Source organism: Ochlerotatus camptorhynchus, unplaced genomic scaffold (genome assembly GCF_037179485.1).
Source record: "Ochlerotatus camptorhynchus isolate MF236.1 unplaced genomic scaffold, CSIRO-AGI_Acam_v1.1 ptg000274l, whole genome shotgun sequence".
NCBI classification, from domain to species: domain Eukaryota; kingdom Metazoa; phylum Arthropoda; class Insecta; order Diptera; family Culicidae; genus Ochlerotatus; species Ochlerotatus camptorhynchus.
This window is the reverse complement of record NW_027040763.1, coordinates 3,140,889-3,168,066: the sequence shown is the minus strand read 5'-3', so window position 1 is coordinate 3,168,066 and position 27,178 is coordinate 3,140,889. Positions and strand designations below refer to the sequence as shown.

At 40.1% G+C, this 27,178-nt stretch overlaps 2 protein-coding genes across 2 annotated transcripts in view; one reads left to right on the top strand and one right to left on the bottom strand.

The window, feature by feature from the left end:
• Positions 1-27,178, top strand: part of Nox (NADPH oxidase) — a 242,636-nt gene that overhangs the window by 155,104 nt on the left and 60,354 nt on the right. Inside the window, exons 3-4 of the mRNA XM_065227471.1 lie at positions 18,834-18,945; positions 19,067-19,164. Coding sequence (XP_065083543.1) covers positions 18,834-18,945; positions 19,067-19,164 — 210 coding nt within the window. The remainder of the gene's footprint in view (positions 1-18,833; positions 18,946-19,066; positions 19,165-27,178) is intronic.
• Positions 4,852-6,230, bottom strand: LOC135705792 (carboxypeptidase B1-like). The gene is made up of 3 exons (XM_065227644.1): positions 6,151-6,230; positions 5,873-6,082; positions 4,852-5,809 (listed from the first exon to the last, which is right to left on the bottom strand). The coding sequence occupies exons 1-3, from the start codon at positions 6,228-6,230 to the stop codon at positions 4,852-4,854; spliced, it is 1,248 nt and encodes a 415-aa protein (XP_065083716.1).

Here is a 27,178-nt window from a genome sequence, read left to right as displayed (position 1 = left end):
GATTTGGCGTCATGTCATTACGCAAAGGACACTTTAGAATGGTACAAAAGTCAAAATGTATGTTTCGTGCCGAAAGACATGAATCTGCCGAACTGCCCGGAGGCACGGCTAATCGAGACTTTTTGGGCTTTAACCAAAGCAAAGCTTCGAAAATTAATAAAACCAGCACACGACATCCAAAAATTCAAAAAAGATTGGCCAAAAGTGGTCAAAATGGTGGGAAGTACCACTGTGCAGAAGCTAATGGGTCATGTTTGAGGAAACGGTGCCGGTGGTGTAGTGGTAAGCGTGATTACCTCTCACCCCAGCAGGCCTGGGTTTAATCCCAGTCGGCGCCGCTGGGATGTTCTGAGGCATAACATCTCTGATCACGCCTTCCTTCGGATGGGAAGTAAAGCCGTTGGTCCCCGGTTCATGAGTTGATGGGTCGATAGGTAGGGTCCAAGTGTGGGAGGGTGCCTTCCTGGCACGTCGGTAGCAGTGGTGCTCAGCACGGAAAACAAGATCGACGGAAAAAACAAACCAAAGGAAAAAAAAATGTTCGAGGAAAAGTTAGGAGTCTTGGCTATGATTAAATATGTTGAATAAACGAGAGTAAAATATCATTTGAAATACAAATACAAGTATGATTTGCCAAATAAAATTATTAAAACTAAAAAAAAACATGACTTTTTTGTTATTTTGAAAGTGTGCTTATACTTTCTGGAACAGTCTATACCATTGGGCAAATTAGGGGCATTTAGGCCGACATTACAGAACACTAAGAACTGAGATGATAGAATGAATTTGGGATCGTGACATAAACATGGACCTTGATGGCCATGAGACCGTCCTCCGGAAGATCCGAAACATCCGTGAAAGTGGAAAATTCACGAAACTGATCCTAAGGCTCCGTGGTTTTCTTGAAAACGTTAGGAACTGTGATATTAGAATGAATTTGGGATCGTGACATAAACATGAACCCAGATGGCCATCGGACCGTCCTGAGGAAGATCCGAAAATCCGTAAGAGTGGTCAATGTATGGAACTGACCCTAGAGCTCCACGGTTTTTTCGAAAACACTTGGAACTGTCATATATAAATTAATTTGCAGTCGTGACATAAACATGTACCTAGAAGGTCATGGGACCGTCCTCCACAAGATCTAGAACATCTATTAAAATAGTCAATCAATGAAACTGATCCTAGAGTTCTACGGTTTTTTCGAAAGCATGTGGAACTGCGATATAAGAAATAATTTGGGGTCATGACAAAAACATGGAACCAAATGGCCATGGGACCATCCTCTGGTAAGTCCAAAACATCCGTAAAAGAGGTCAATCAATGAAACTGATCCAAGAGCTCCGCAGTTTTTTTTTCAAAAAACATTAGGAACTGTGAATTTGTTAAAAAAAAAATTCACTAGCTATGCAGGGGCAAGTAGCACAGAAACAGGAGGATAGTAAGACTGGGACACAATAGCGGGAAATTGTTTGGAAAGGAGGGGATGATCACATCAAACTCTAACATCAGACAAACATAGGGTATGCAACAGTCGTACTCTGGAGGCGTCATTACCAGGGCAATGCCAAACTGCGTGATCGATGTCATCATAACCGGTACTGCACCAACATATATTGCTGTCCACGAGGTTTATTCTATAGAGACGTGCGTCTAGCGAGTTGTGGTTAGACATAAGCCTTGATCATCCAGACCTTTGACCCTGCTCGCGAAGAAACATTTTGAATAATAGAATGTAACCACTACCCAAAAGAATTACTTGTCCAATCGTTTTGCCAACTTAGAAAAGTACTCTGACGTACTAATGGGAAAAATTCATCATGTGAAATTCTTCTATCAAAAATCTCGTCTTCTTGAACGCCCACCTTTGCAAGAGAGTTCGCCTTCTCATTGCCTGGAATTAAGCAATGTGAGGGGACCCATACAAAGGTAATTCTAAGTTATCTTTCGACCCACGCACACATCTGTTCCATTTTTTGGTAAAAAAGTAAGATGAGTGCCTCTCTGGTTATCCCCAATGCGAAGTTAATTGCTGCTAGCTCAGCAACATAAATGGAACAAGGTTCCTAAAGTTTCCGGAAGGTGGTTGAGTATTCATTGAAGACACCGAAGCCAGTGGATCCATCAATGCGTGATTGTTTACAAAGGAAATCACACAGCTTCGAATAGGCATGATCAATACCAGTGCCTTGAATCATTAATAACTTTTGGTCCATACATATGATGGAAAAGAGATCTTCAGCAATGCTGTGTTAGAAGCGAACCAGTCAATGGCTGAAAGCGTCTATACAGAAAAAATAAATAAATAAGCAAATCTGCAGATGAATTTCATACAAGCGCATCCATAATTTTTATGTAGAATATATGGTGAATTTTTACTATTGCGTTATTTGTTAAAATATGAAAGTACATAAAAAATGCTTAAAAATGCTGTAAAAATCATACTCCTATCCCTCTACACTGCACACACTAAATATTAATAGATTCCGCCATAGTCCATACATAAATCATGTATACATACATAAATCATGTATTCATAATGCATTACATTTATATAATTTATATGCAAATTATAGAAATTTCCAAGTGTATGCAAACTATTTTCTTCGTCGTTTTTGTTGTTTTCGTTGTTTTTGTTGTTATCGTTTAACCCACGCAACTCTGTTGTAATGTGTAGGATCTTAAGCAAAAGCAGTAAACAGAAACAATTGCCATTTGATCACCGAGCCCCTCATTTCACCACAAACCACTACGACCACTAGGAACATATTGATGGTGTATCACCGATCAAAGCTCGTGACGACGAAGACTGTCATGCGAAATTAAATAAAACTAAGAAAACGACAGAAACGAAGACAAATGCGACTCCCAACAAACATTGCAAGCTGAATAAGAGCCTATTCAGGCCAAAATATGCTTCTTCAGTTAAAAAATAGCTTATTCACTCTTTAATCAGCTCAAACTGTTTGTTGGGCTATCCTTCGACATAAAAAGTATTATATCTGTACAAAAACAATGAGAACCCTCCGCAATCAAACACACGCAAAACAACGTGACAGATATTTGAAGCTACTTTTCGATACACTTCTTACTAAGTTGATCTGTAAAATAAAAAATATCCCGTTATCAAATATTGCGTGGGTATTCAAAAATCCACTTTTTTTTCGTTACATAATATTTGAACGGACCCTTAAAGCTTTCCAAAATTCAGCAACAACGCGCCGGAAGCATATGAAAGGCATCGTGCGATCGGTTTAATTGCCACATTTCCAACCGATGCTCCACCTTCAAGGGCGAAACGCTCAAATGTACACTTTATTACGAAGACACATTATTATGACAATTCGTGTCCACTACGTGACTGCCACTAAGAAATATCAACTCCGAACATTAAGATAGCAACAGCGATCACATAATGTCAGTCATTTCCACACTGGAATCGCACACTGAACATCACACAAAGTGGCAATTACAAATGTCTTGCTTTGATCTGTGGTGACTCGGACGGGCTACCTAAGGACTGCGTATTGCGAGCACTGGCACACGAGTTGAAACGCACTTGACTTGAACCCGCCGTCAGTCAGATGTAGGTAGGTATGACGGTTGGCAGCAGTCAGGCAGCCCTCACACACGACACGACTACGAAGGGTTCTTCATGTGACAAGCCCAACGCAACGTCAGCGCAGAAAAACAACTTCAGACTTCTTGTAGGGAGAGTGTGAACAGCTTAGTGAGCGATAAAATGAAAAACACAAGCCTACTGCGCACCAGTTGGATTGACGTGTTCAAAAACCAATCACTTTGGCCAAACCAAATGGTCCATAATTATACTTAAACCTTAATAGCCACTAATAAAGGGCTCCCGGCGCTCTGTCCCTAGCATACCAGTGGGGATGGACCCTCGTCGGTCATTAATTTGACCTCACACACATCAAACCTGGACCGGTGCGGCAGTGGCGGCGCGGCGTCATGACATAATCCCTTGAGCTACAAGTGACCATCGATTTATACCCTCGAGGACCGGCTTATTTCTGTCATTCTTCACCCACTGACTGACCAGCCGAGCTTCCTCGTCACTCCAAACAATAATTATCAGCAATAATACCGCCTCGCGTTCGTTACAACGGAAAACAATTAATTCGAATGCCAATTAAGCGCCACACCGCTCGGTTGGGAATTGTCAAAAAAAAAAAGTTGGACCCCTCAGTGTGTGGAACGACTCACTTCTTTTCGGTTCTTTGTTAACCACCTTTCTGGGTTTCCCTTGGCTTTCGAGAGGAACTTGAGAGCCTCCTGTAAATAAAAACACATACTTAAGTCCAAATCGGACGGACTTCTTCTGTGTTGAGGTACCTTTCGACAATTGGGCACTGTTTATGCCGTCCGGTCTGTCAACCCACGCATATGTGGCTTTATGGCAGCCTCAAACAAGCACTGATCGAGCAGTAAAATCTGTGGACACTGGGAATTAAGATCGCTGAACATTCGCACTCAACAAGCTGAGCTCTCGACGCGGGAGATAAGCATGTGCGACCAATTTCGGATGGACCGTGTGTTTGAGTACGCTCAACTTAAACAGCGTGAAATTTTAAATAATAAAACAATGTGGTTATCCACCTATACTGGCTTTATTAGCTGAGCTTCAGACATGATACTTTAAATGTGAGGCCATCGAACGGATTCAATACTTTTCCAATTAGCAAAAAAAAATAGTCACATTTGGAAGCGTCATTCTCTCGTCTTTATAACATGTTCGATTGCCGTAAAAATTAACACATTATTATAATCCCGGCTGATCTCATCGAACAAAACACTGCAAAATGCTCTTCGAAGATAATACCACCCTTGTTTTTAACGACCCTTGTAGGCTTGATTAAGCTTTCGCGCTGCATAAACAAGTTCCTTAATGCCCACGAATGATTCCTTTACAATCTGCGAGATGGCATTCGGCGGTGGTTGAAAATCACTGTAACCATACTCAGCAATCTCCATCGCAAATGGTAGCTCTATTCCAACAGAGTAGGCATAATCGATGCTAGTTCCACTGGCCTGATAGCGCAAAACCTCCGCGCTTGATCCTACCTTATACTCCTGCCGTCCATAATTCCACATGGCCCTCGCTGCACTTACCCCTACCTGCCGCAGAGCGTCCACATTCCGTACGGGAGCACTCTCAAAACTCCACGGATAGATCAAGTACCCCCCGAAGCTATGCAAATTGATGTACAGCTCCGCATCCGGATTATTGTCAAACACGGTCCTCAGTGCTCTGGTTTCCGGCTCGGAAAACGGAGCATAACCACGAAAACCCGGATGACAATCTTCAGAAAACAGCGCTGCTCCTACATCCCACCGAAAACCAAAATTCCTGTTCAAATCCACCCCGGCGCACTTGTCGCTCAACCGTCTACGATTCTTCCGCCAGTAGCGATCCGTTTCCATCGAGTAAACGTAACCATCCGGATTGACCAGCGGAACGATCACCCATTTGTACTCATGCAACACCCGATACTGATCGCCATCTTCGATCAGCTTCTTGATCAGATACAGCGCAGTGGACACGGTGATCCACTCTCGCGCATGAATTCCAGCGTCCACGATGATCGTTTTCTCCTTATCTGGATTGATCGTGATCGCCCGGATTGGTCGACCTTCAACGGACCAACCAATGATACGGAACCGAATCCACTCGAAGTTTTCCGTTGCGACTTGAACCAGGTAGTTGTTGATCTCGTCGTACGTGGGAAAGCTATTCAGAAACGTTGGCTCTTCCAGTTGCAGCGAAGGTGTCTTCCAGGTCGTACTGTTCCTGAAACGAACACCGATCGATCAGCATTATCGCATTCACCCGCAACTAACCACGAGACCATACTTTCCGAAATCTTCCACCTGCACGGTGTAGTTGATGTGATAGTCGGTGCAGAAGGATTCGACCGTCTTCTGGAGGTTCGGTGGGACTAGCACCCGTTTGGGACCGATCTTGTTCAGGGCCCAAACATCAATGCTCGGACGGTGGTGCTGAAGATATAGCAGAAGCTGGACGTCGTGGCCAGATTTGATTTTCACTTCGTACAGTTTGTAACTGCAAGAGGTTGGGATTGGGATGCGATGAGAATTGTTTGAATCTGCTGGGAGGAAATTCGAACTTACCCTTCGTAAATGTTTGACCAACCGCAGCTTACGGCTAGGAGGAAAGTTATGACTGTCGGAAAGAGGCTTTTCCGATTCATTACGGCACTGTATAGTTGTTAAGAGGATTGAGGAATGACTGCGTTGGTTCCATGGAACTGTTGTAACTTTTATACGATTTAAAGCTGGTAAACAAACATAATTGATTTTTATAGCCCTGGATGCACATTCAAGCCAGATGCATGGTACATAACATGTGAATGGAGTAGGACATTATATAATTATCCCTTGATTAACATATGTCGAAACGCTTATTTGAATTTGTTTGCCTGCCTTCAGACGATCATAAAACATGAAATGTTACTTGGGTAAAATTAGTAGGGGAGGACGGGGAATACGGCGACCCTCTGGGTTATTGAAACAATCAAAATTGCAATCAATTGTTGGGCAGTTCTTTGTTATATTACTTACTATTAATGCTGAGAAGCACTAAATAATAACAAGCTGTATCTTGATATCCTGACCAAATAAATATCCTATTTAAAAATTTATTTTCCTGGAGCACCATGAACCAGATATGTTGAAATTTTCCTCATTGATCGTCAAAACATAGTTCTTTCATATGCTAAAATCCGTTCCGAACCAAAAGTGGCTAAACAGTTTGATTTTTTTCGCCGTCTGAAAATATTGTCAATGTTGTATAGGGAAGGATGGGCTAAGAGGCTATCCTAACCTTAATGTGAAATTTAATCAAACTATATAAAACTAAAAAAAAACTACATGAATTTTCTGGAAATTTCATTTTTATTTGATGATGTTTTATCACGAAATTAAAAGAACCCTAGGCCACATAAAATACCATATCATCCTGGCCATATAGAAGGCTACTGTGGGTCAAAGCCGAATGGTTAGAGAACACTAGTTCGGAATGTTCTCAATATATGGCGTTAATGTGCAAATCAGTTTTCTCTATGAAATATATCTTCATATCTTGACTTTCTTATACAGAATCCGTCTTCGGGAAAGTTGTTCAGCTGATCAAGTCTTCGAAATTGTGTGCTAGTCTGATCAAGTCTTCTAAATTAAGGTTAGTTCAAAATTCTGTGGACATCACGTGGATGTTCTGATCAGCTAAGAAGTTGTCCAAGGCTGAATATCTCTTGAATACAAAATAAAAAGATGTAAGAAGTTGTTGTCTTCGGAAAACTTGTTCAGGTGCCTGAAAGCTTCTGGATGGAAGATAGATTAGTTCACAATTTTCTCGCTACACAGCGATTGCATGTCTATTATCAGGAAAGCCTTAGTCATCAGACCAACTTTACTAAAGACGGCAACTTCCTAGATGGTAGGCATAATCGATACTAGTTCCACTGGCCTGATAGCGCAAAACCTCCGCGCTTGATCCTACCTTATACTTCTGTCGTCCATAATGCCACATGGCCCTCGCTGCACTTACCCCTACCTGCCGCAGAGCGTCCACATTCCGTACGGGAGCACTCTCAAAACTCCACGGATAGATCAAGTACCCCCCGAAGCTATGCAAATTGGTGTACAGCTCCGCATCCGGATTATTGTCAAACACAGTTCTCAGTGCTTTGGTTTCCGGCTCGGAAAACAGAGCATACCCACGAGAACCCGGATGACAATCTTCAGAAAACAGCGCTGCTCCTACATCCCACCGAAAACCAGAATTCCGTATCCACCCCGGCGCACTTATCGCTCAACCGTCTACGGAAACTTCCTAGATGGTCAGGCTTTCGAGATATAGCGAGAAAAAGTTTGCCGAAAACAACGACTTCCTATATGCTCTGAATATATTTTCAAAATATAGCTTATAGATAGGTACAGGAAGTTTACATATACACTAGCGCCACGTAGTGAGAAAATTTCAAAATTAAATATTCACCATTACCAAGCGTCACTAGCTTCACAAAGTTAGCGAATTCTGCGCTAGTCTTTCACCCTGAAAGGCCTTGGTCTGAACTATTTTGCAGAAGACGCCTGCTTCCTAAATGATCAGAATTTTTGAAAAAATAGCGATTTTTTCCTTGTTTTCCGTGGATCTTGTTTTCCGTACTGAGTACCAATGCTACCAACGCCAGGGGGACAGCTCCCACACCTGGACCCTACCTATCGACCCATAAACTCATGAACAGGGGACCAACGGCTTTACTTCCCTTCCGAAGGAAGACGTGATCAGAGATGTTATGCCTCAGAAAATCCCGGCGGTGGGGATTGAACCCAGGCCTTTTGGGGTAAGAGGCGTCGTTTTCAAGGTTATTATAAAAGTTGTCAGTTCAATGATTTTGTGAGTCATTTAAAGCTAATCTAAAGCTGTTTTTATAATTATGGGCTTTAAAGTTTTTTTTTTATTATGGGCTAGTTTAGCGATTGTGATGCCATTTGTAGAGTTTTAACAGTGTGAATGTTATTTTGACGTATTCAAGACTATTTTAAGGGACGTTTATAAAAGCCAAGCGTGTTGAGGCCATTTTTCAATTTAAAGACATTTTCAGCGAGGCTATATTCAGGAGCAGCGAGGAAGGATTGAGTGACCTTTGTTGTCCCCGTCCCCAGAGACGTTGAATAGAAACACGCATAGACTGAAGCAAAAAGAACTAAATGAACCGGTAAACACTGAACCAAACGAGCAAAGTAAATAAACATTACTGTTCGCTCGATTCACCAGAAAGGAGTATTGTTCTTAATGATGAAAAAAGTTGATTCAATTAAATACAACATTTATTAGTGATAAAAAAATAATTTCAAACCGGAACGTTTTATTTAATTTTATGGTAATAAAAATGATTGCAAAGCAAAACAGTAAAATATGATAAAAGTTATACCGGTGGAAACTAACTATTTTAAATTGGCTCACTACTTGACTAGCCTATTGGTCCCTTTAAGTGTACCCCATTCTAGTCGAAATTCTAGTACTACACTATGTTTGTTTTGATTCGCTATGAAAGTTTGACAGATAAAATGAGGGGTTCGTGGATTTTCCAATGTTTCGAGGGGTGCATCGATTAGCTTGGGACCGAAGATAGTACCAGAGCTGAGCCAAAAAGTTGAGCACGTTTTTTCGGGATCTGCTGGTCTTAGAGTTACTTCTATGGTTATGCTGTCATTGAGCGACTGTCATCTCTCGTCTTCGCTTTATTTTTGCAAAATGTTGCCGCGCTCTTCATTATTATTCAGTTCCGGTCAAACGTTCAAATTTTTTCAACAGCATTGTGGCACTGTATGAAAGTCATTTAAAGCCACTCGAAGAAACAAGGTTGCCAGTGACACTGTCAAAAGGTCCCTGCTGTTTTGACATAAATTTTCTTTGCGCGTCTCTATCAACGTCTCTGCCCATCCCCACAAAGATCACACACATTTGACCGTAGGTTTCGATGGATCAGAATTCACCTTGATGAGTGATGCGATCGTTGTTAAAATCACGAATAAGATTTGCAATAATTGATTACTGATAGTGCAAATCATGCGACCCTATCAACTCAGTAATGTAAATGGGCCTGGGATAGAACCCACGATCTTCAGCTCCGTAAGCAAAAACGGTCGCTCTAAGGGCACCGAAGCCCGTAGATCATAACTAATAACTGCGACCGACGATCGTTCAAGCCCGGAAACATAGAGTTAGTTTGACTCAGTTTGATGAGATCGGAAGAAGTATAGGCGATCGCTCAACCGTTGTGGGTGCAACAAGTTCCAGCTTACGTGTTTCTATCTCCAGTAGAACCTTATTAAAATACCGATCGGATATAGATAAAGATATCAGTTATAAATTAGTATCAATCTACCCACACAACGAACAAGTTCGGTGTTAGTTTGTGCCCTTCATACAATTGCGGAAGAATTTAAGAACCCGGTGCAAGTGAACTTTTATTCCAGTGACCAAGAACTAAAGAAGGCCTCAAGTGCACATTGCAATCTGGACAGAAAGAGTCTTTACACTCCACTCGTAAGTCCGATCCAGACCAAACAGTAATACCAACAATCAATACGAAACTAACGATTTTAAATTGGCTCACCACTTTAGTAGCCTATTGGTCCCAAGCAAACGATTAACGTACCCTATTCTAGTTGAAATTCTATTACTACACTATGTTTGTTTTGATTCGCTATGAAAGTTTGACAGATAACATCAGGGGTGTGTGGATTCATGCAGAACATGCAGGGGTGAGTGAAATAGCTTGGGACTGCTTGGGACCGTTGTTCTGGTACTGAGTGAGCCAAAAATAATAATGATTTTCTTCGGGACCCAGTGGTCTTAGAGTTACCTCTATGGTAATACTCACTCACTTTTTTCGGCGATGGCTGAACTGATTTCAGCACAACCGCTCTATAACTTAAGGGAGTTATAATTTGATAAGTTTTTAGTGGTAATGACACTGATGCAGACTGCACATTGTAGTCGAAATACGTATCTGTCATGGATACCAAAATTTATTAAGTTGAATTAAATGGAAGATAGCCTTATTTTGCTGTTTTATTTAAGCATTCCGCTAACAACACAATTTCATTACTTCATATGATGGCTACCAAGCCTTTGGGGATTTTCCTTATTAAAAAGTTGTATAAATTTGGCTCCTCTTCTTTACTATAATTAAATCTTTTGTTATTAGTTAGGTGCACGTGATTCAATTTGACACAGTTGTTGGGAACTTCAATACAGATTGAAAGAGCAGTGTAGATAAGGAGGTTGTGATCCACCATACAAACTTGACTTACCCTGAAGTCCGTTCTACCACGTATCAAGTTATATTAAGCACAAATGCTTCTTCAAAGCATCATTTCCCTCGTATTTCCACTTAACCTACGGTTTCAAATAATGTGGGGTAAGTGGTATTTACTATTCTAAAACCTCACAATATCGCAGTTTTCCATCAGAAGAACAGGGTGATTCGGAGTAACTGACACTTTAAAAAAAAAGGTCATAACGAGTGAACGCTTGCATGAATTTTTGATATCAGTATATTTCAGATATACTACATGTTCTATTCGGGGGCATTCGGAGGTTATGTAGTGAAACACACTCGTACGATCTAGCACTTTATTCTTACCTATATTTACAGTGGTGTTATCTGCTCGAGAGCGGTCAAGGAAAAAGAGACCGATACAATGGGTTGTTCTGCTTTTATATAATTTACATTAGTGTTGCCTGATAGGACCTCTATCAACCTAACCGGAAATACATGATTGTTTCGTTAACTTTCGTTAATGTTATCTAGATATACTACAACTTTCCCCTTTTTAACATGAAATTACTTTTTTCAGTAATCTTCAAATCTAAACCTGTCCGGAAATCTTTTTGGTCTTATTGATCTTCTGAGGAAAATTTCATCGTTCATGGATTCACTTCTTTCTCGTTTCATATCGATTTGAATTTTACTTGGTGGTGAATCTCCTAGTGATTCACTTCGCTTACGTTTAGAAGTTACATTTTCTGTCATTTTCTCCGGCAATTTCGTTAGATGTTTATCAACATGTGAACTTGGATATCTTATCTGATTCTCATGTACATTTTTTATGCTTCCATTTTCAATCAACTTTATCTTATACATTAAACTACCAATACGTTCCACAATTATGGCTGGAATCCATCTCACGATTTCCTTCAAATGGTTTCTGTACATTATCTTTTCCCCTTTTTTAAAGTCTTTCTTGGGATTACAATTATCATTTTTGCGTTCACTGTTCCTCAAATCATATACATATTCTTCGTTTTGGGATTCATCAAATTTCACACTTTTACTGTTCTTCACTTCTTGTTCTTCTTTGTCATACGATACAAACTTTGGATTTATGGTAGTTAAGACCGTTCTAGGTTTATAACGAAAAATTAATTCACTTGGGGATTTCCAGTAACAGTTGTTGGTGTACTGTTGTACCAAGCAAGTATTTCGTTTAGTTTTCGTGACAATGATTTTTTCTTCAACTGTTGATCTAATAATCGTTTTTTCAAAAAATTCTTCACCGTTTGAACTCCTCGTTCAGCTGCTCCGTTTGATTGCGGATGGTACACTGGTGATTTTGTTACCTTGACATTAAGCGATTCCCAATATCGTAAAAATTCACTCGAATTAAACGGTGGTCCATTATCGGACACAATTTGTTCTGGCAAACCAACAAATTTGAAAAAATCGTCCAACTTCTCATTCACCTGACTAGCGTTAGTTCCGTTCATTACTGTAGCCTCAATAAATTTAGTGAATGAATCAATAATCAATAGCACCTTTTTACCTTCAAAGTCAAAAAGTCAATATGGATTCTTTCCATGGGGCTCGCACAACTTGGCCATTTGGACACGACCGTTTCCTTTGGAACACTTCGTCTTAGATCACACACTTCACATTGCTTAAAATAATCCTCAACGTCATTTTGCATTCCTTTCCACCAAAATAAACCTCTAGCTAACATTTTTCCTCTCACAATGCCATCATGATTAGTGTGTAACATCTTTAGTATAATATTTTGCAAAATCTTCGGAATAATTAATCGATCACCGTAAAATAAACAATTGTCTTGGCAGCTTAACGACTTACGCAAATTAAAATAATACTTCAATTTTACCGGAACTTGATTAGGCCATCCCGACAGTACAAAATCCAACACTTGAGCAAGAGTTTCATCTCTCGCCGTAAAATCCGCTACATCACTTGTTTTCAAGGGTAATTCAGGACATTGCTCCAACACGTTTATGGACAGTTCCTCAATATCTGTTCCTTCAGATACTGGTAATCTGGACAAAGCATCAGCATTTGCCAAACATCGACTTGGTCTGTACTCAAACTCATAGTCGTACATGGACAAAATCACCGCCCACCTTTGTAGCCTAGACGCCGAAATCACTGATGTTCCTTTCCGAGGGTGGTAAATTTCCTTCAACGCCTCACAGTCTGATACCAGCTTGAAGCGATGCCCGTAAATGTATTTGTGGAATCGCTTTACAGCAAAAATTATTGCTAAAGCTTCCCGGTGAAGCTGTGAATAATTCTTTTCAGCAGGAGATAACGTACACGAGGCAAAAAGAACTGGTTTTTCTTCTCCGTCTACAATGTGGGATAAGACAGCACCCACACCATAAGGACTTGCATCTGCTGCGACTACAATCGGTTTTTGAGGATCATAGAGCTGTAACAAGTTATTCTCTAAAATGAGCTGTTTGCTTCTTGAAAAACACTCTTCACAATCCGCGTCCCAGACAAATTGTACATCTTTCCGCAGCAATCTGTACAGAACTCTCAACTCTGCTGAGATATTTGGTATAAACTTCGAGTAGTAATTTAACAAGCCAAGGTATGATTGCAGTTCACTAATGTTTGTCGGAGAGGGGGCATTAACAATTGCATCTACTTTTGATTGGTTTGGCCTAATGCCATCTTTGCTAATAGTGTGACCTAAATAATCCACTGATTCCAAGAAAAACTTGCTTTTTTCCATGTTAATCTTCACATTATACCGGCTCAAAATTTCTAGCACACGATCCAAAATACGCCTACACTGTTCTAACGTGCTTGCTCCAATTAGTACGTCATCTAGATAGGACACGCAACCCTCTACGTTCCCCAAAATCTGATCCATAAAGCTTTGGAAGATCGATGGCGCACTTGCCACACCGAATGGCAATCGAACATATTGGAAAAGTCCAACGTGGGTATTAATCGTAAGAAACTGCCGCGAATTCTCTGAAACATTCAGCTGCTGATATGCACCCCGAAGATCAATCACGCAAAAGAATGTGCAATTCGCCAGTCGAGCGAAAATATCGTCGATTCTCGGTAACGGGTAATGTTCTGATCGTAAATATGGATTAATCGTCACTTTGCAGTCAATGCATAACCTCAAACTCCCGTTGGATTTGGGTACAACTACTATGGGAGAAGCCCACTTACTATGTGAGACTCTCTTCAAAATATTTTCCTCACAAAGCCGGTTCAACTCCGCTTCAATGGCAGGGCGTTGTTGAAAAGGAGGTGAATATGCCACGTGGAAGATAGGACTTACATTATCTTCCATGATAACCTCCGCTTCGAAATCTCGAATGGGAGTATTGTCGTTACAAATAACGTTTGGATATTTCAATCGGATGGAATCAACAAGGGAACTTTCAACATGGTTCATACTCACGATACTCTCCTTGAACTTACTCCTCCATCCGGGCCACATGACGTCCATCCATGTACGTCCAAGCAGCGGTCTGAAAGCCTTGTTACTTTCGATCACCACTAGCACTAGCTTTTCACTCGGACCACGTTGATTCTTCGACACATTTGCACTAAATCCTCCGATCACCTTGATACCCTGTCCCGTCACGGTTGAAAATTCATCGTTTATCTTGAACAGCGGTAAGTTCGAAAAGCACTTCTGATACAACCGATCGTTTATCACTGTAGCACAGGCCCCGCTGTCTATTTCGAATTCAATCGGTTGACCTTCAACGAATAACACTTCCGTCACCACACTGCTTTTTCTCAATGGAGTTTCATTCTCCACCAAGTTCAGCTGCATCCGGAGGTTGGCGATTTCTGCTGCGAGCTCCTCACCAGCATCAACCGTACCAACGGTTTGGTTCCTCCTGGGTTCTCGACTACCACTACGATACTGATTTGAACTTTTGCTGTAACACACGTTTGCCGTATGGCCCTGCTTACCACACGCGTAGCATTTCCAGCTTTTCGCTGGGCACTTGCCTTGTTCATGATCACGACCACATTTGTCACAGATTTTTCTTCGGAAATTTTGATTTTTCTGACCGCCATTGCCACTAGCAAATTTCGAACGACTTTTGCTTCTATTTCGGTTGGGCTTACCCGATCGCACCACGTGGGCACTTAACACGTTTTCACGCACCTTATTATCTCTTTCGGCCAGTTCCCAGTTCAGCGCATCTTCCACCGCTTTGTCGAACGTTAAATCTTTCTGCTTTAGCAGATGAGTACGAAGCCTGCTGTCGTAAATACCGAACACGAATCTATCACGTAACGCTTCTTTCAAAAACGCATCGAACTCACACTTTTCCGCGAGAGCTTTCAGCTCCACTACATATTCAGTCACCGATTGACCCGCCTTTTGATCCGCTTGATGAAACCGGTAGCGCTCCGAAATCTTATTCACATCTGGCCTGAAGTGTTTTTTTCAGTGCCGTCACTAACTCGGCGTACGATTTCGCACTAGGACTCACTGGTTGCAAGAGCTTCTTTAGAATAGCATAAGTGTCCATACCTAAATGCGTCAAAAGAAACGCCACTTTTCTATTTTCCGGAATGTCGTGCAAAAGAAAGTGTTGAATCATCCTTTCCTCATACACCTCGAAATCGTCACCCGCGACGTAATTCTCGAACGATCCGAAATTCGTCACTACGGGCTTGTTTTCTTCGGTCATTTTTAACCTCACTTATCGCGTCTCACTCGTATTGTACAAACGGTAGCTTTTCACTCCACTCCGTTACACGACACACGACACGTGTCTTCAAAACTGGATACGAATTTGTACGCGGACGATACTGTTCACGATTCACTTGTGCTTAACAAACGGTAGCCCTGTCTTCAACTCCGTTACTATCGGTACGCAGCACGTGGTCTTTTCAATTCACTAGGGGGCATTCGGAGGTTATGTAGTGAAACACACTCGTACGATCTAGCACTTTATTCTTACCTATATTTACAGTGGTGTTATCTGCTCGAGAGCGGTCAAGGAAAAAGAGACCGATACAATGGGTTGTTCTGCTTTTATATAATTTACATTAGTGTTGCTTGATAGGACCTCTATCAACCTAACCGGAAATACATGATTGTTTCGTTAACTTTCGTTAATGTTATCTAGATATACTACACTACATACACTCTTAGATTTTTTTTGTAAAATCTCGACTTTTTTATTGCCAAGATTTGCACAGCCAAGTGCTCGTCAATGACAACTGTTTACGTGACAGAAGAAGTAAGTTGAGCTAAATGTAATCGGTTGAAATGAAAAATTAACATGTATTTTAATTATAACCACAACTACTTCCGATAATTTGGTCCATTGTCACAAGCACTTCCACTGTACGCAACACGCGAATATTCCCCAATGAAAAAAATAAGGGTGCATGAATGCTAGAATCTCGATAAACAAGCAATGGTAAAATCAATCGGTGCTCGGCATCCAGTGTTCCCGGATTTTGGGAAAAATATGATACAGGCCGAAATTTCAGTTTTCTTCAGTGCTGAATCACTGTTTAAATATTTGTTTGCTGAATTCTCAGTAAATTATAAGTATTCCGTGCTCGGTTAGGGTAGAGCGCTACTTCGTCGTAATCGCCCATTTCCGTTCTATCGATCAGAAAAGATCAATAATATCAAAGATTTCACCTTGCACAAATCAATAATAGGTTTGTTCCGATGCGTTAGTTCATTAGACACAACATAAATCCTGTTAGAGTGCATTGTATGAATATTTACGCTCATTGTTCTCAAAACAAAAGAAGCGCTCCTAGCGAATCCCCTTTTTCTACGTTTATCCGAAGGACAAAGAAAATCTAATGACGTTTCAATGTGTGAGGACGGAATTGAAACTCGTAGAACGAATTTAGAATCAAGAAGCAGTATTAGATTTTAAAGAATATCTCAACAATTTGTGACTCTTTATCAAATCCAACAATGGCAAGGTGAATAAATTTAAAAGTAATCTTTGACAGAAATATTCCCTTTTTTGTTTAAACTCGTTCAGAAAAGAGAGGTAATGCACGGGTTGTGCTTAGTAGGACGGAAACTAGATCAAAAACCCTATATGCAGAGCTCGAGAATTATTGTTAAGTGTGTATATATCCGATTTCCATAGAAAATCTGTTTGTATAGATTTGATTAAATTACTTTAAGCTAAGCTAAGGGGGGTTGTCTTACCTCGTTTTCCCCTAATACCAAAACTTGCTTATAACCGAACACAATCATCACGAATACTGTCACTCTTGCGCTTTCTTCAAAGGGTTGCGGTGAAAGGGCCACCGATTGGAAACATTTGTACATATTTTTTTAATTGATCGAATGTCATAGAGACAGGGCAGCCATAATTTATGTTAGAAACATAATTAAATAGGTAACGGTTAAATATAATGGGTGTTAGGCTAATGCGAGGCCAATTGAAAGGGAACTGGTAGCTCGATAATGCCGATCTAATGAAAGAATGTTGGCAGTTGGCGAGTGAGAGAGAATGCGATAAAAATGGGTTGTTTGGTGTAGGAATGGGGATTGAGAGGTTAGCCGATGACAGTTAGTAGAAATAGTAGGATCAGATCGTACGATAAGTGTTCACTCAGCTATCGAAAGAAGCAGACCACTCTTGATGTGTGTCACGCGATCGTCTGTTTACTCGGCAGCACCCATTGTGTGGTCCTACTCATTGTTCCTCATCAGCAAATCTTTCGGTTGATGTGTCGTCGACTTTGGAAAGCAACCGTTTTGTTATGAGTGTGTGAGTGATGACCACGTTTTGCGTCCATTGCTGCAATGGAAGTGCTTTGGCCTCCGTTGGCGATACTGCCATACAATGAAACCACTGGAAGCGGCTCCCGTTCTGATGGAGGAGGCTTTTTGAATAGCGGAAGATAAAGTGTTTATTGTGTTGTATCTTTTGACTACAGTTTTAAGATGTTTTGTATAGTGAACAAGAATCCTCGGCTCTGTAAAGTTAATTCGATTGAGCCTTATCAAATAAACTAATCGAAAAAAATTGCACGATCAAAAAATACGGACAATCAGGCCATCTGCGTGTGCAATAAAACACGCGTTAGCTGCCTCTACACTACTAAAGTAGCGCAACTATAGGAGCGTTAATCCTATATCTATCCACCGATCGACATAGCCTCAAAATTGAACCATTTTCGACCTGTCATATCGAACCAATTTTTAACTATCTCAGTGTGAAGAAACGAAACGAAAACAAGTATTGCAGTCCATCAATATGAAAACTATTGAAGTTCATCTCGAAATATGTATGCTATTTATTAACGGATGTAGTGGAAAAGTGAGCCATATTTTATTTCCAAAGCATCAAAATCATTTCTCTAAACTTTTTCATCAAATAATGGTTCAGTACACACTTATAAATCATTAACGACTTCGGTAACTTTTTACCGAACTTTCAACAGCTAAACGTTCGGTAGAACTTTGACCCTCATTTCACTTAATCACAACGCATTTATTTACGACTGTCGCGAAACACCTAGTACCTACATAACTCCATGACGTAACGCACGTCGTTTCCAAAACACTAGTCTGCAATGTTGAGAAAAATTCAAAAAACATATTTCACTTACTCATGAACATGATCACACTTTTTCTTGGAATAAAAATCAGCAAACAATCAACAGCCGATGACATTGTAACTTCGAATCTCAAGCTAATCAAACTCACCAGCTATAAATCTCATCAAAGCTCATCACAAACATAGAAACATTAAAAAAATGCTTTGCACCATAATGTGACTCAAAACTTCCATCTTTTTATTCATCTTCAGTAAACTAAAAGGTTCATCCGTGAACTGATGATTAACCGGTCGCAACGATTTATCATTACTATTATGGAAGTCAATTTCAAATAACTCAATTTAAGCAAATTATAAGTCCTTCGGAGCTAAATCAACCAAATCTATGACCAAGCAATGATTTAACCCATCCAATACCATAAAAACTGAGCATACATTGTTTCCCTCTTCCATCCAGGGACGAGAAACAGATTGACTTTGCCGAACAGATAGAATCGGTAGCGTACGTGCTTTGCGGCGAAGGAACCGTGTCCTATGAAAAGTTCTGCCAAATATGGCACGCCAAAGGGGTAAGTCCACATTCAAACGACTACTGCCGATCCAAATGTTGATTGACAGACATCAATGTTGCTGCTGTTGTTCAACTTAGCAGCTTGGCGGATTTTAATTACTTCTTGTTTTCTTCAACAGATCTTGGACAAACTCTATCGGCTCATCGACGTCGACTCAACCAACCTGCTCTCGACCAATCAAATTATGGAATTCATCTCAAACCTCACCAACTCCCGGTAAGTCGGCCAATCTCGTACACTGATAATTACTCCGATCCGCAATTATAACCATTATGATTATAGTATCATGATTATTGAGAAGCCCTGTGACACTACGTCATCTCACTGGGAATTAGCCCTCTGTCCCCTCGATGATTAAACCCATTATACAATCAACACTTCGCAATCACGACATCTCGACAAAGTGATCAAGAGTCCGATCGAGTCGAGTTCGATCGAAATTGCTTTTCTCCTAATACGGTTATCTTGGTCAGCAAAAACAAAGCAGCAAATATCTCCAAACCATATCAAGATCTACAGCAGGCAGCAGCCAGCAGCTGGCAATCCAATCTACGACCTTCATCGATTGACGCGCTTCGTGCGAGATCATTATCTGGAGCTGTCCGCCAGCCGATCGAATCGCCCCGCGAGGATCAAGTGGTGACCAATTAAAGCACCCCTCGCGTGCACCCAGAGAAATCAGATACGGGCGAGCAGGAGATCTCTATCTCATATGTAATAAAGCTTGAGATTTTAGAAAGAGGGATCACTTTTCGAAGACGTGGTTGGAATGACTCAATTGATTGTTTGGTCAAAACTTCATTACAGTTATAATGACTCATATTCCAATAACTTATGGTTGGTATACATAGCTGATCACACCTCATTTAGTATTTCAATATTTACACCACGTCGTAGAGGCCAGCCTTTCCGAACAACCTCATTAGTAGCAAACTAGAACATCCAGCCGCACTCAATTCCCATTTCAGCTCAAGTAGTCTCGTTAAACAAAATTCCTGCCCATAAAAACCTCCTACCAGTTGCTTACTGCTTTCAATCATCTCCCTCTAAGCACAGATGAATGGTGGTGATGCTACCTGTCAGGAAGATGACACCGGACGGCGACGTGGCGCGTGGTATTTAGACACCCCTTATTTCGCATTCACCGCCTGCAGTGCTATCAGTCGCCCTATCGAGACGACGGCGGTCAGCGATCGTATCCAACAAGATCATCCAAACAACTGTGAATGAAAAAGGTAACACGATGCAAACGATCGCCGCAATCCATATACAACGGGTGAGATGGACAAGTGCGAGAAAATCGATCCACACCGAGTGCTCGATCATGATCTTGCATCTCTTGGAAAAGCTTTGTCCGTCATTCGGGAAGAAGAGCCCACCCGAGCCATCCATCTCGGTCGATCGCATCACGATCTTGTTGACTTAACCTGTTTGTGGTGGTCCCAATGGACTTCTTGAGCGCAGGTTTGTCTCGTTTTCCTGGAAACCGCCGACGACGATGACGATCAGATGGTGTTTAATTTATGCACCGTAATACTACTGGCACAAGCGCTACCGTTTTTCTGGATCGTCAGTCGTGGTATAGTGCATGCTTGCAGGTTGTGATTGATCTACGGTCCTGCACCGAAGCAGAAGCAGCATTATCTCCGATGTCGTATAGATCGGTGATGAATTTGCGTTTCACTCTTGCGAGTCATGACAAGAGTTAATTTTGCATAATGGCCCTTGGCGGTACCGTTCAAAGGCTGCTTAAACGATGCGATTTCGTCGAATCCGTCGATGATCCTCGGTTTGTTTTTCGACGGAAAATTGAGACGCATTTTTGCCAAAGGCTTTTTCTTGGATTGAAGTGCTATGCTTGGAATTATTACGTGCTCGTAAATCATGTTTATGGTTTCAAATTTGACATTTCTCGATCATAAAAAAGAAATCCGTTTTCTGAACCATAGTTCAAGTGACCATATAAATTCATGGGCCGTCAAAACGACTCATTTATGAAGTTTTATTGACGTTTCATCTTAATATTTTAAATTGCCCCATCATTGCAGTCAATAAACCGTTATAGTCATACGAAAAAAGAGATATAGCAGTAGCTGCATGTAGCGTGTGATGGTACGTTTTTAAAGCTTGAGTCCTTGAAAGATATGCATTTTGAAAAATGTTGAATAAGGTAAAACAAACAAATGACGAAATCTTGGAAAGTAGCCCAGAGCTTCTCAAAAGTGGTTCGTTTGGCGTTCCAAAACCATTAAGGTAAGAGTTATTTTGACGTTTGCAAAAGCCATTTAAGCCTTTCAAGGTTATTTTTACGAAAAGAGGTCTAAATAGCACAAAAATAATTCATTTTTGACTCGACCTTCTCCGATTTGCATGAAACTTGGCAAAATTATTTATTATGGGAAATCATTCACATTTTTGCGAAAATTTGTCCATTTTGCATATGGTATTTTTTTTTTATCACAATGGCGCCTTTGACATTTTTCAATAAATTGTAGCACGAAAACGTCTCTTCTGATCTAAATGACGTCTGAGGCAAAATTGTTGAAAAAGGTGAAGTCTTTCTGGGAAAAATATTAACGGTTTTTTTGTTTTTCAATTTGGAGTAAAAATTTAACAAACTTAAATATCTCATAAGCATACCTTCAATTTTTTATATGGCTCATGAAAAATGCAAACCTTTGGAATATTTAAAACCATGGACACTTGAAAATCGACAAGAACCGTAGAACATCAAGTCCGGTCAATTTTGACGTAGGACTACGTCTGTGATTTCGATATGGGGGTACACTTTGTGAAAACCGAAAATGGAACATGTAACAAAAAATGAAAGATTTTGAACGTTAATAACTCAGCTGCCCCTGAACGAATTTTAATCATTTTATCACCAATCGATCAGATATATTCCTACACATCTGTTAAATTTAATACATTATAATTTTTTTAAATGTCACTTTTGAAAATTGCACGAATGTGCAACTGTTGCTTTGATAATTAAAATTATCACTGATTGCCTACGAAAAGCAATTTCCCTAACACAGATTTCAAAGATAAATTCCATCCGGTCTCACCAAACGGTATTTATTCAATCACCGCCGTGTGAGTGGTGGTGTTTTCCAGTACACAACGAAAGGCTACCAGCAAGCAGCGAGCTGCAGTCCAGATGAGCATCCATAGAAGAAGGAAGAAGCCGCACCGCTATTGATCGGAATCAGTAGCTCTTCGTGAGTTTCTGTGGGCCATCTATGTCAAGCGCGTCATACTAAAGAGTGTAAACAGAGAGAACCCCGCGCAAATTCCTATTCCTACACAAAAAACAACTCCTGCTGCAGTTGGCAATAAGATTTATTATATAAGACCACGTAATCCTACGTCACCATTGCGTACAACCCCATAAGGCTGTCTCTTGTAGTTTTTTAAAATATTTTTATCAAACTTTTTTATGTAATTTTGCACAGAAAATGGTTTAGAATGTCTCAAATATTGTACTGTTCTAATAGGCAATTTACACCATATGTTGAATATGTGTATTTCATTCTGGAATGTATTAATGTCTTCGTCATTCCTTATTTCCTAAAAGAGCTTCATGTCGTCGGCACAGATTAGCACTTTAAGTTTTTTGAGGATGAAGGAAATGTCATTTATGTACAGAATAAAAAGAACAGGTCCCAAATGAGGACATTAGACAGGGATTGAAACGGCTGCCGTTTTTCACTATACTCGCTTCGTTGTCATGCGTGACAGTCTATTTGTATTTGTTCACTCGTGCTCTATCGTCGTCTCTCAAACACAACATAAATGGTATGGTATTTTCAAATTTTGTGTGCTAAAAGTTCATCCAAAGTTACAATATTTTTCAAAATTTACTCTGAAGTATCGTGACTGATTTTCTTAGAATTGGGTTGGCCAAATTTTGAAATAAAAGTAGTAGTAGAACACTTATGCTATACCATTCATACCATTCTAATAACCTTTGGAGATCGAAAATTGAACGTAAAATGAGAGATCATTGAACAAAACATATTTGCATGGTTTTTTGGGGGTGTCCTTAAACTTATGATCGGTAGTGTAAGTATCTTAAGAACTATATTGGCCACATCCGGATGTTCCAGATACCCTAGGGGATGTGAAAAAAAATCTGTCTTGAGACAAGTCTCATGATGCGCATGATGATTTTCAATAGCAGATCTAAAAAAAACATAGAAAGATAAACTGAATAATAATACTAACTCAAAATTGATAAAAAATGCAGATGGGACTGACTTGCGATTACCGGCAGATTAGTAATCAATCAAAAAATTGATTATTATTGAATAATAAGTAAAATTAAGTACCAATCACAAGCATAAACAATGATTTATTTTAGTAATTAATCATAATTCAATCATCTTTTTTTTTCCTTGATTTGTTTTCCGTCGATCTTGTTTTCCGTACTGAGTACCAATGATACCGACGCCAGGGAGGCAGCTTCCACACGGGCCAAACCCTACATATCGATCCATCAACTTGTGAACCGGGGACCAACGGCTTTACTTCCCGTGATCAGAGATTTTATACCTCAGAAAATCCCGGCGGCGCCGACTGGGAATGAACCCAGGCCTTTTGGGGTGAGAGGCAATCACGCTTACCATTAAACCACCGGCACCGATGATCAATGATCTTAATCATATGTCTCACATAATTTGATGATTATTCATTAATCATTGGAAACGAACAAATCATTGAATAAAAAAAAATCATCAGTCAAGAAAATCCTCAGGTCACGCAGCACTGCTTTCATCATCAGAAATCATCTCTAAATTCACCTTAATATTTTTTTCGGACATTGTCCCAAGAATTCTCTAAAGTTTTCTTCCACAATTCTATTTGAAATTCACATGAACATCCCTTTGAATTTCGGTGCAATTTGACGCAGAAAAATATTGAATTTCTGATCAAATTTATCTAGGCGCTCTCCTAAGAATAAATTAAAAAAAAACACTTTTTAATTATCCTCATAATTCTCTAGAAATGCTTTTCAAAACTATCCTTGAGTCTCTTCTCAGAAATTATTCGGAATTATACCTGGAAAATCGATTTTTCTGGATCTTTTCGGAATTACTTTCGAGCTAACCCTTAAGAAAACACTAAGAGCTACCCTCAGATTTTTTTTTAATTTGACCCAGAAATATTTTGAAACTATCCATAGAATTCAACACCCTTTGAATTCTTCTCGTAGTTTCATTTGAATCTTCCTCAAAGTCATCATGGAATTCTCCTCATAACTACCTAAAATTATACTCAGAACGCTCCTAAAAATTCTCCTTGAATTATTGTCAAGACTCTTTTAGAGTTCATCCTAGAACTACCTTAGAATTGTTCCCTGAAATACATTGGTTCCATTTAAAGGTTCCACGGATTCTATTTAAATTTTTCATGAAATTCCTATCAATTTAAAAAAAAATAAATAATCCCAAACATAGTGGCTGCATCTTTAGCAAAGTGACAGAATCTTTAAAATCCAATGCTATCCAAATTAATTTGATATTTCCAAGGTCCAGAATGTCATTTGATCTCCCAAAGAAGGTAAAATATATTTTTAATTAACAGGCTTTTGGGGTAATATACATTTTCATAAGTTCAATGATTTTTCATTTATCAGGATCAGTTTTGAAAAAATATCAATTAATCAAATCTCACCAATGACCATGATCACGCTTGATTTTCGTAGACAAAAATCAACAAGCAAACAGCATCGGATGATATTGGAACCTGTGATATCGTAGCGCCGAACATCAAGCTGACAAAACTCACCAGCAACAATTCTCACCAAACTGTGGTGAGCAGGCATGGAAAATCATTTGCATTCATTTCATGCATTCATTAACATTCATTTGCTCCTAACTTTTTTTTTTCAACAGAATTCCGCAAAATGATGTATGGAACTTTTGTAGGTTTTGTTATTAGCTACAACTTTTGTCAACAAATTAAATCCGTATCTCTTATGCATGACGAAGCAGAGCGAACAGAAGCCACTACTGTTTTTCAGTGAATGTATTTTACATTCACTGAAAAACAGTAACAAGTTCTGCCCGCTCTAGTTCGTGATGCATAAGAGATGCAGATTTGAATTATCAGCAAAACATGTAGTTAATTACAAAATCTACAAAAGCTCTTTAAATTATTTTGCGGATTGCTGTTGATGAAAAAAGTTAGAGGCAAATGAATGTAAATGAATGTATGAAATGAATGCAAATGATTTTCCATGCCTGGTGGTGAGTTTGAGTTCCAAGAGTTTTGCTTTACACCCTAACGTAAGGAGTATAGAGGGATAGCAAAGTATACTTTCTCTTTCTAATAAAACGATGTGCAACGAAATCATTTTTGCGTTGAGTCATGTCTCAGCTACAATTTTACATGTTGTGCATATAGCCTCGAAATATCAAAGGAGCTTATAAAATCAATATCAAGCATGATATGTTGTTCCAACATCACGCGTAATATTGAGAGCGCATGAGATTAAAAAAAGTATCATTTTGCTATGGATCATCTAAAATATGGTACTTGACATACAAGCATTAAATTAGGGCACATTTTTCAAGTTTACTTTAGAATCGATGAAAACTGGTCGAAAGACAAATGGTCGGAAGGACAGAATGTCGAAAGGACAGCGGTCAAAATGATGGTAATGGGTCGCGAGTTTATGGAATTTCTCAAAGTTGGTTGAATTCATCGAAAGTTTGAGTAGTCTGTTTTCGATTCTAAAATGCAACAGGATTCTTATTATACATCTGTCTTATTGAAGTAAACTTAATTTTAATTTTAATTTTACAAAATTTGTTCAATGCATTCAAGACACCAGAGGGTCTTCAAGCAATAGCAACAACGGACATCATTCAAAAGTACAGGCCCACACACGCATCGCCAACGTCGATCATCAATAAACCAAGTCCATTCGAGTTCCGACCATTATGTGCCATGCGTCGTCTTCCCTTATGGATGCTTGTTGTACGTACCGAGAGCTCACTTGATGCGTGTAGGTAGATGGCTCAGCCAGCATCATCCCACGGTTTATTGGTTGGAAGGTGCGCGGTAATTGATGATATCAAAAGAAGTCATTCATCTTTCACTCGGCGGCTAAGCCCAGAGACAGCTCGTTTTTCACTCTTAAAATGGACACATTAGTGGCGCTTGTTGAAGTTCCTGAGCACATTTCTTGTCACTGAATGTTTCCAGTCAAATTCAGGACATGGAGCTATAAACTTCCCATGACCTTCGGATTGCACTTCTAAATCAGATCAGATCAAGATTTGTGTTGCACAACTAACACTTCTCAAAAGTAGATCGCTATTTCTTCTTTTTTTTAGTCCCAACGGTGAAACCACGCGAACCAATCAAACTCCGCGTGATAGACAATGTCAGCCATTCAGCTACTAATCTCCTTCTTCGGTCAGCTGCGAAGCGGTTCTTCAGAAGAGTAATAGCTCTTCTTTGATCACGCCATTTCGTGACTCGGCCATCGCCATCGTGTCGTTCGGACGTTGGACAAAGCCCGTGTTTTCTATTTACCAAACGACTTAATAGTAAACAACAAATTCATAGCATCGCACCAAGGTATAAATCTTCCTGCCCGGTGTTGCCGGGATGAGAAAGTCAAGTAAGATCTTTCCGTCCTGCCGGGCAAGCAACCGACCGCAACGTCTCATATCTGTCAAAACCGATCACGACCGGGTCGCTCGCGATCGCCCCCTTTCGCACACGCGGACTGGTTTGGAAGAAGAGGCGGATTGGCAAAAATCTACGATCACGATCCGGTTCAATTCACAGTGCAAATAGTGCGCAGATTAGGTTCGAATTTATAGCTGCATCACGCAGAAGTTTGCGAGTCTGCGAGCAAATTAGGAGCCAATTGGTATGGTTGGTTGGCTGGCAAGCAATGCGGCTTCCAGGTTAGAGGTTAGGTTGGTAGGAAAAAAGGTGAAGAGGAATTTCTGCGGGCCTGCTGCACGGTTAGGTTACTGCGCACACGCAACATCGCTGTCTTTGGGTTAGATTGACAAGTCGAGATTAGATTTTATGTCGGTGCGGGTTGAAAGCATATAGCAGTGGTGCTTCAGCGCTGCAGGTGCCTTAAATAGTGCGCAGCTTACCGGTCATTATGACTTTATTGAACGAACGGGGCTATTAAAAAGTTTAAATAGGATGATTAGATTATACTGAGCCTTCAATGCAGTAGGTTATGATGAAGTCTTGG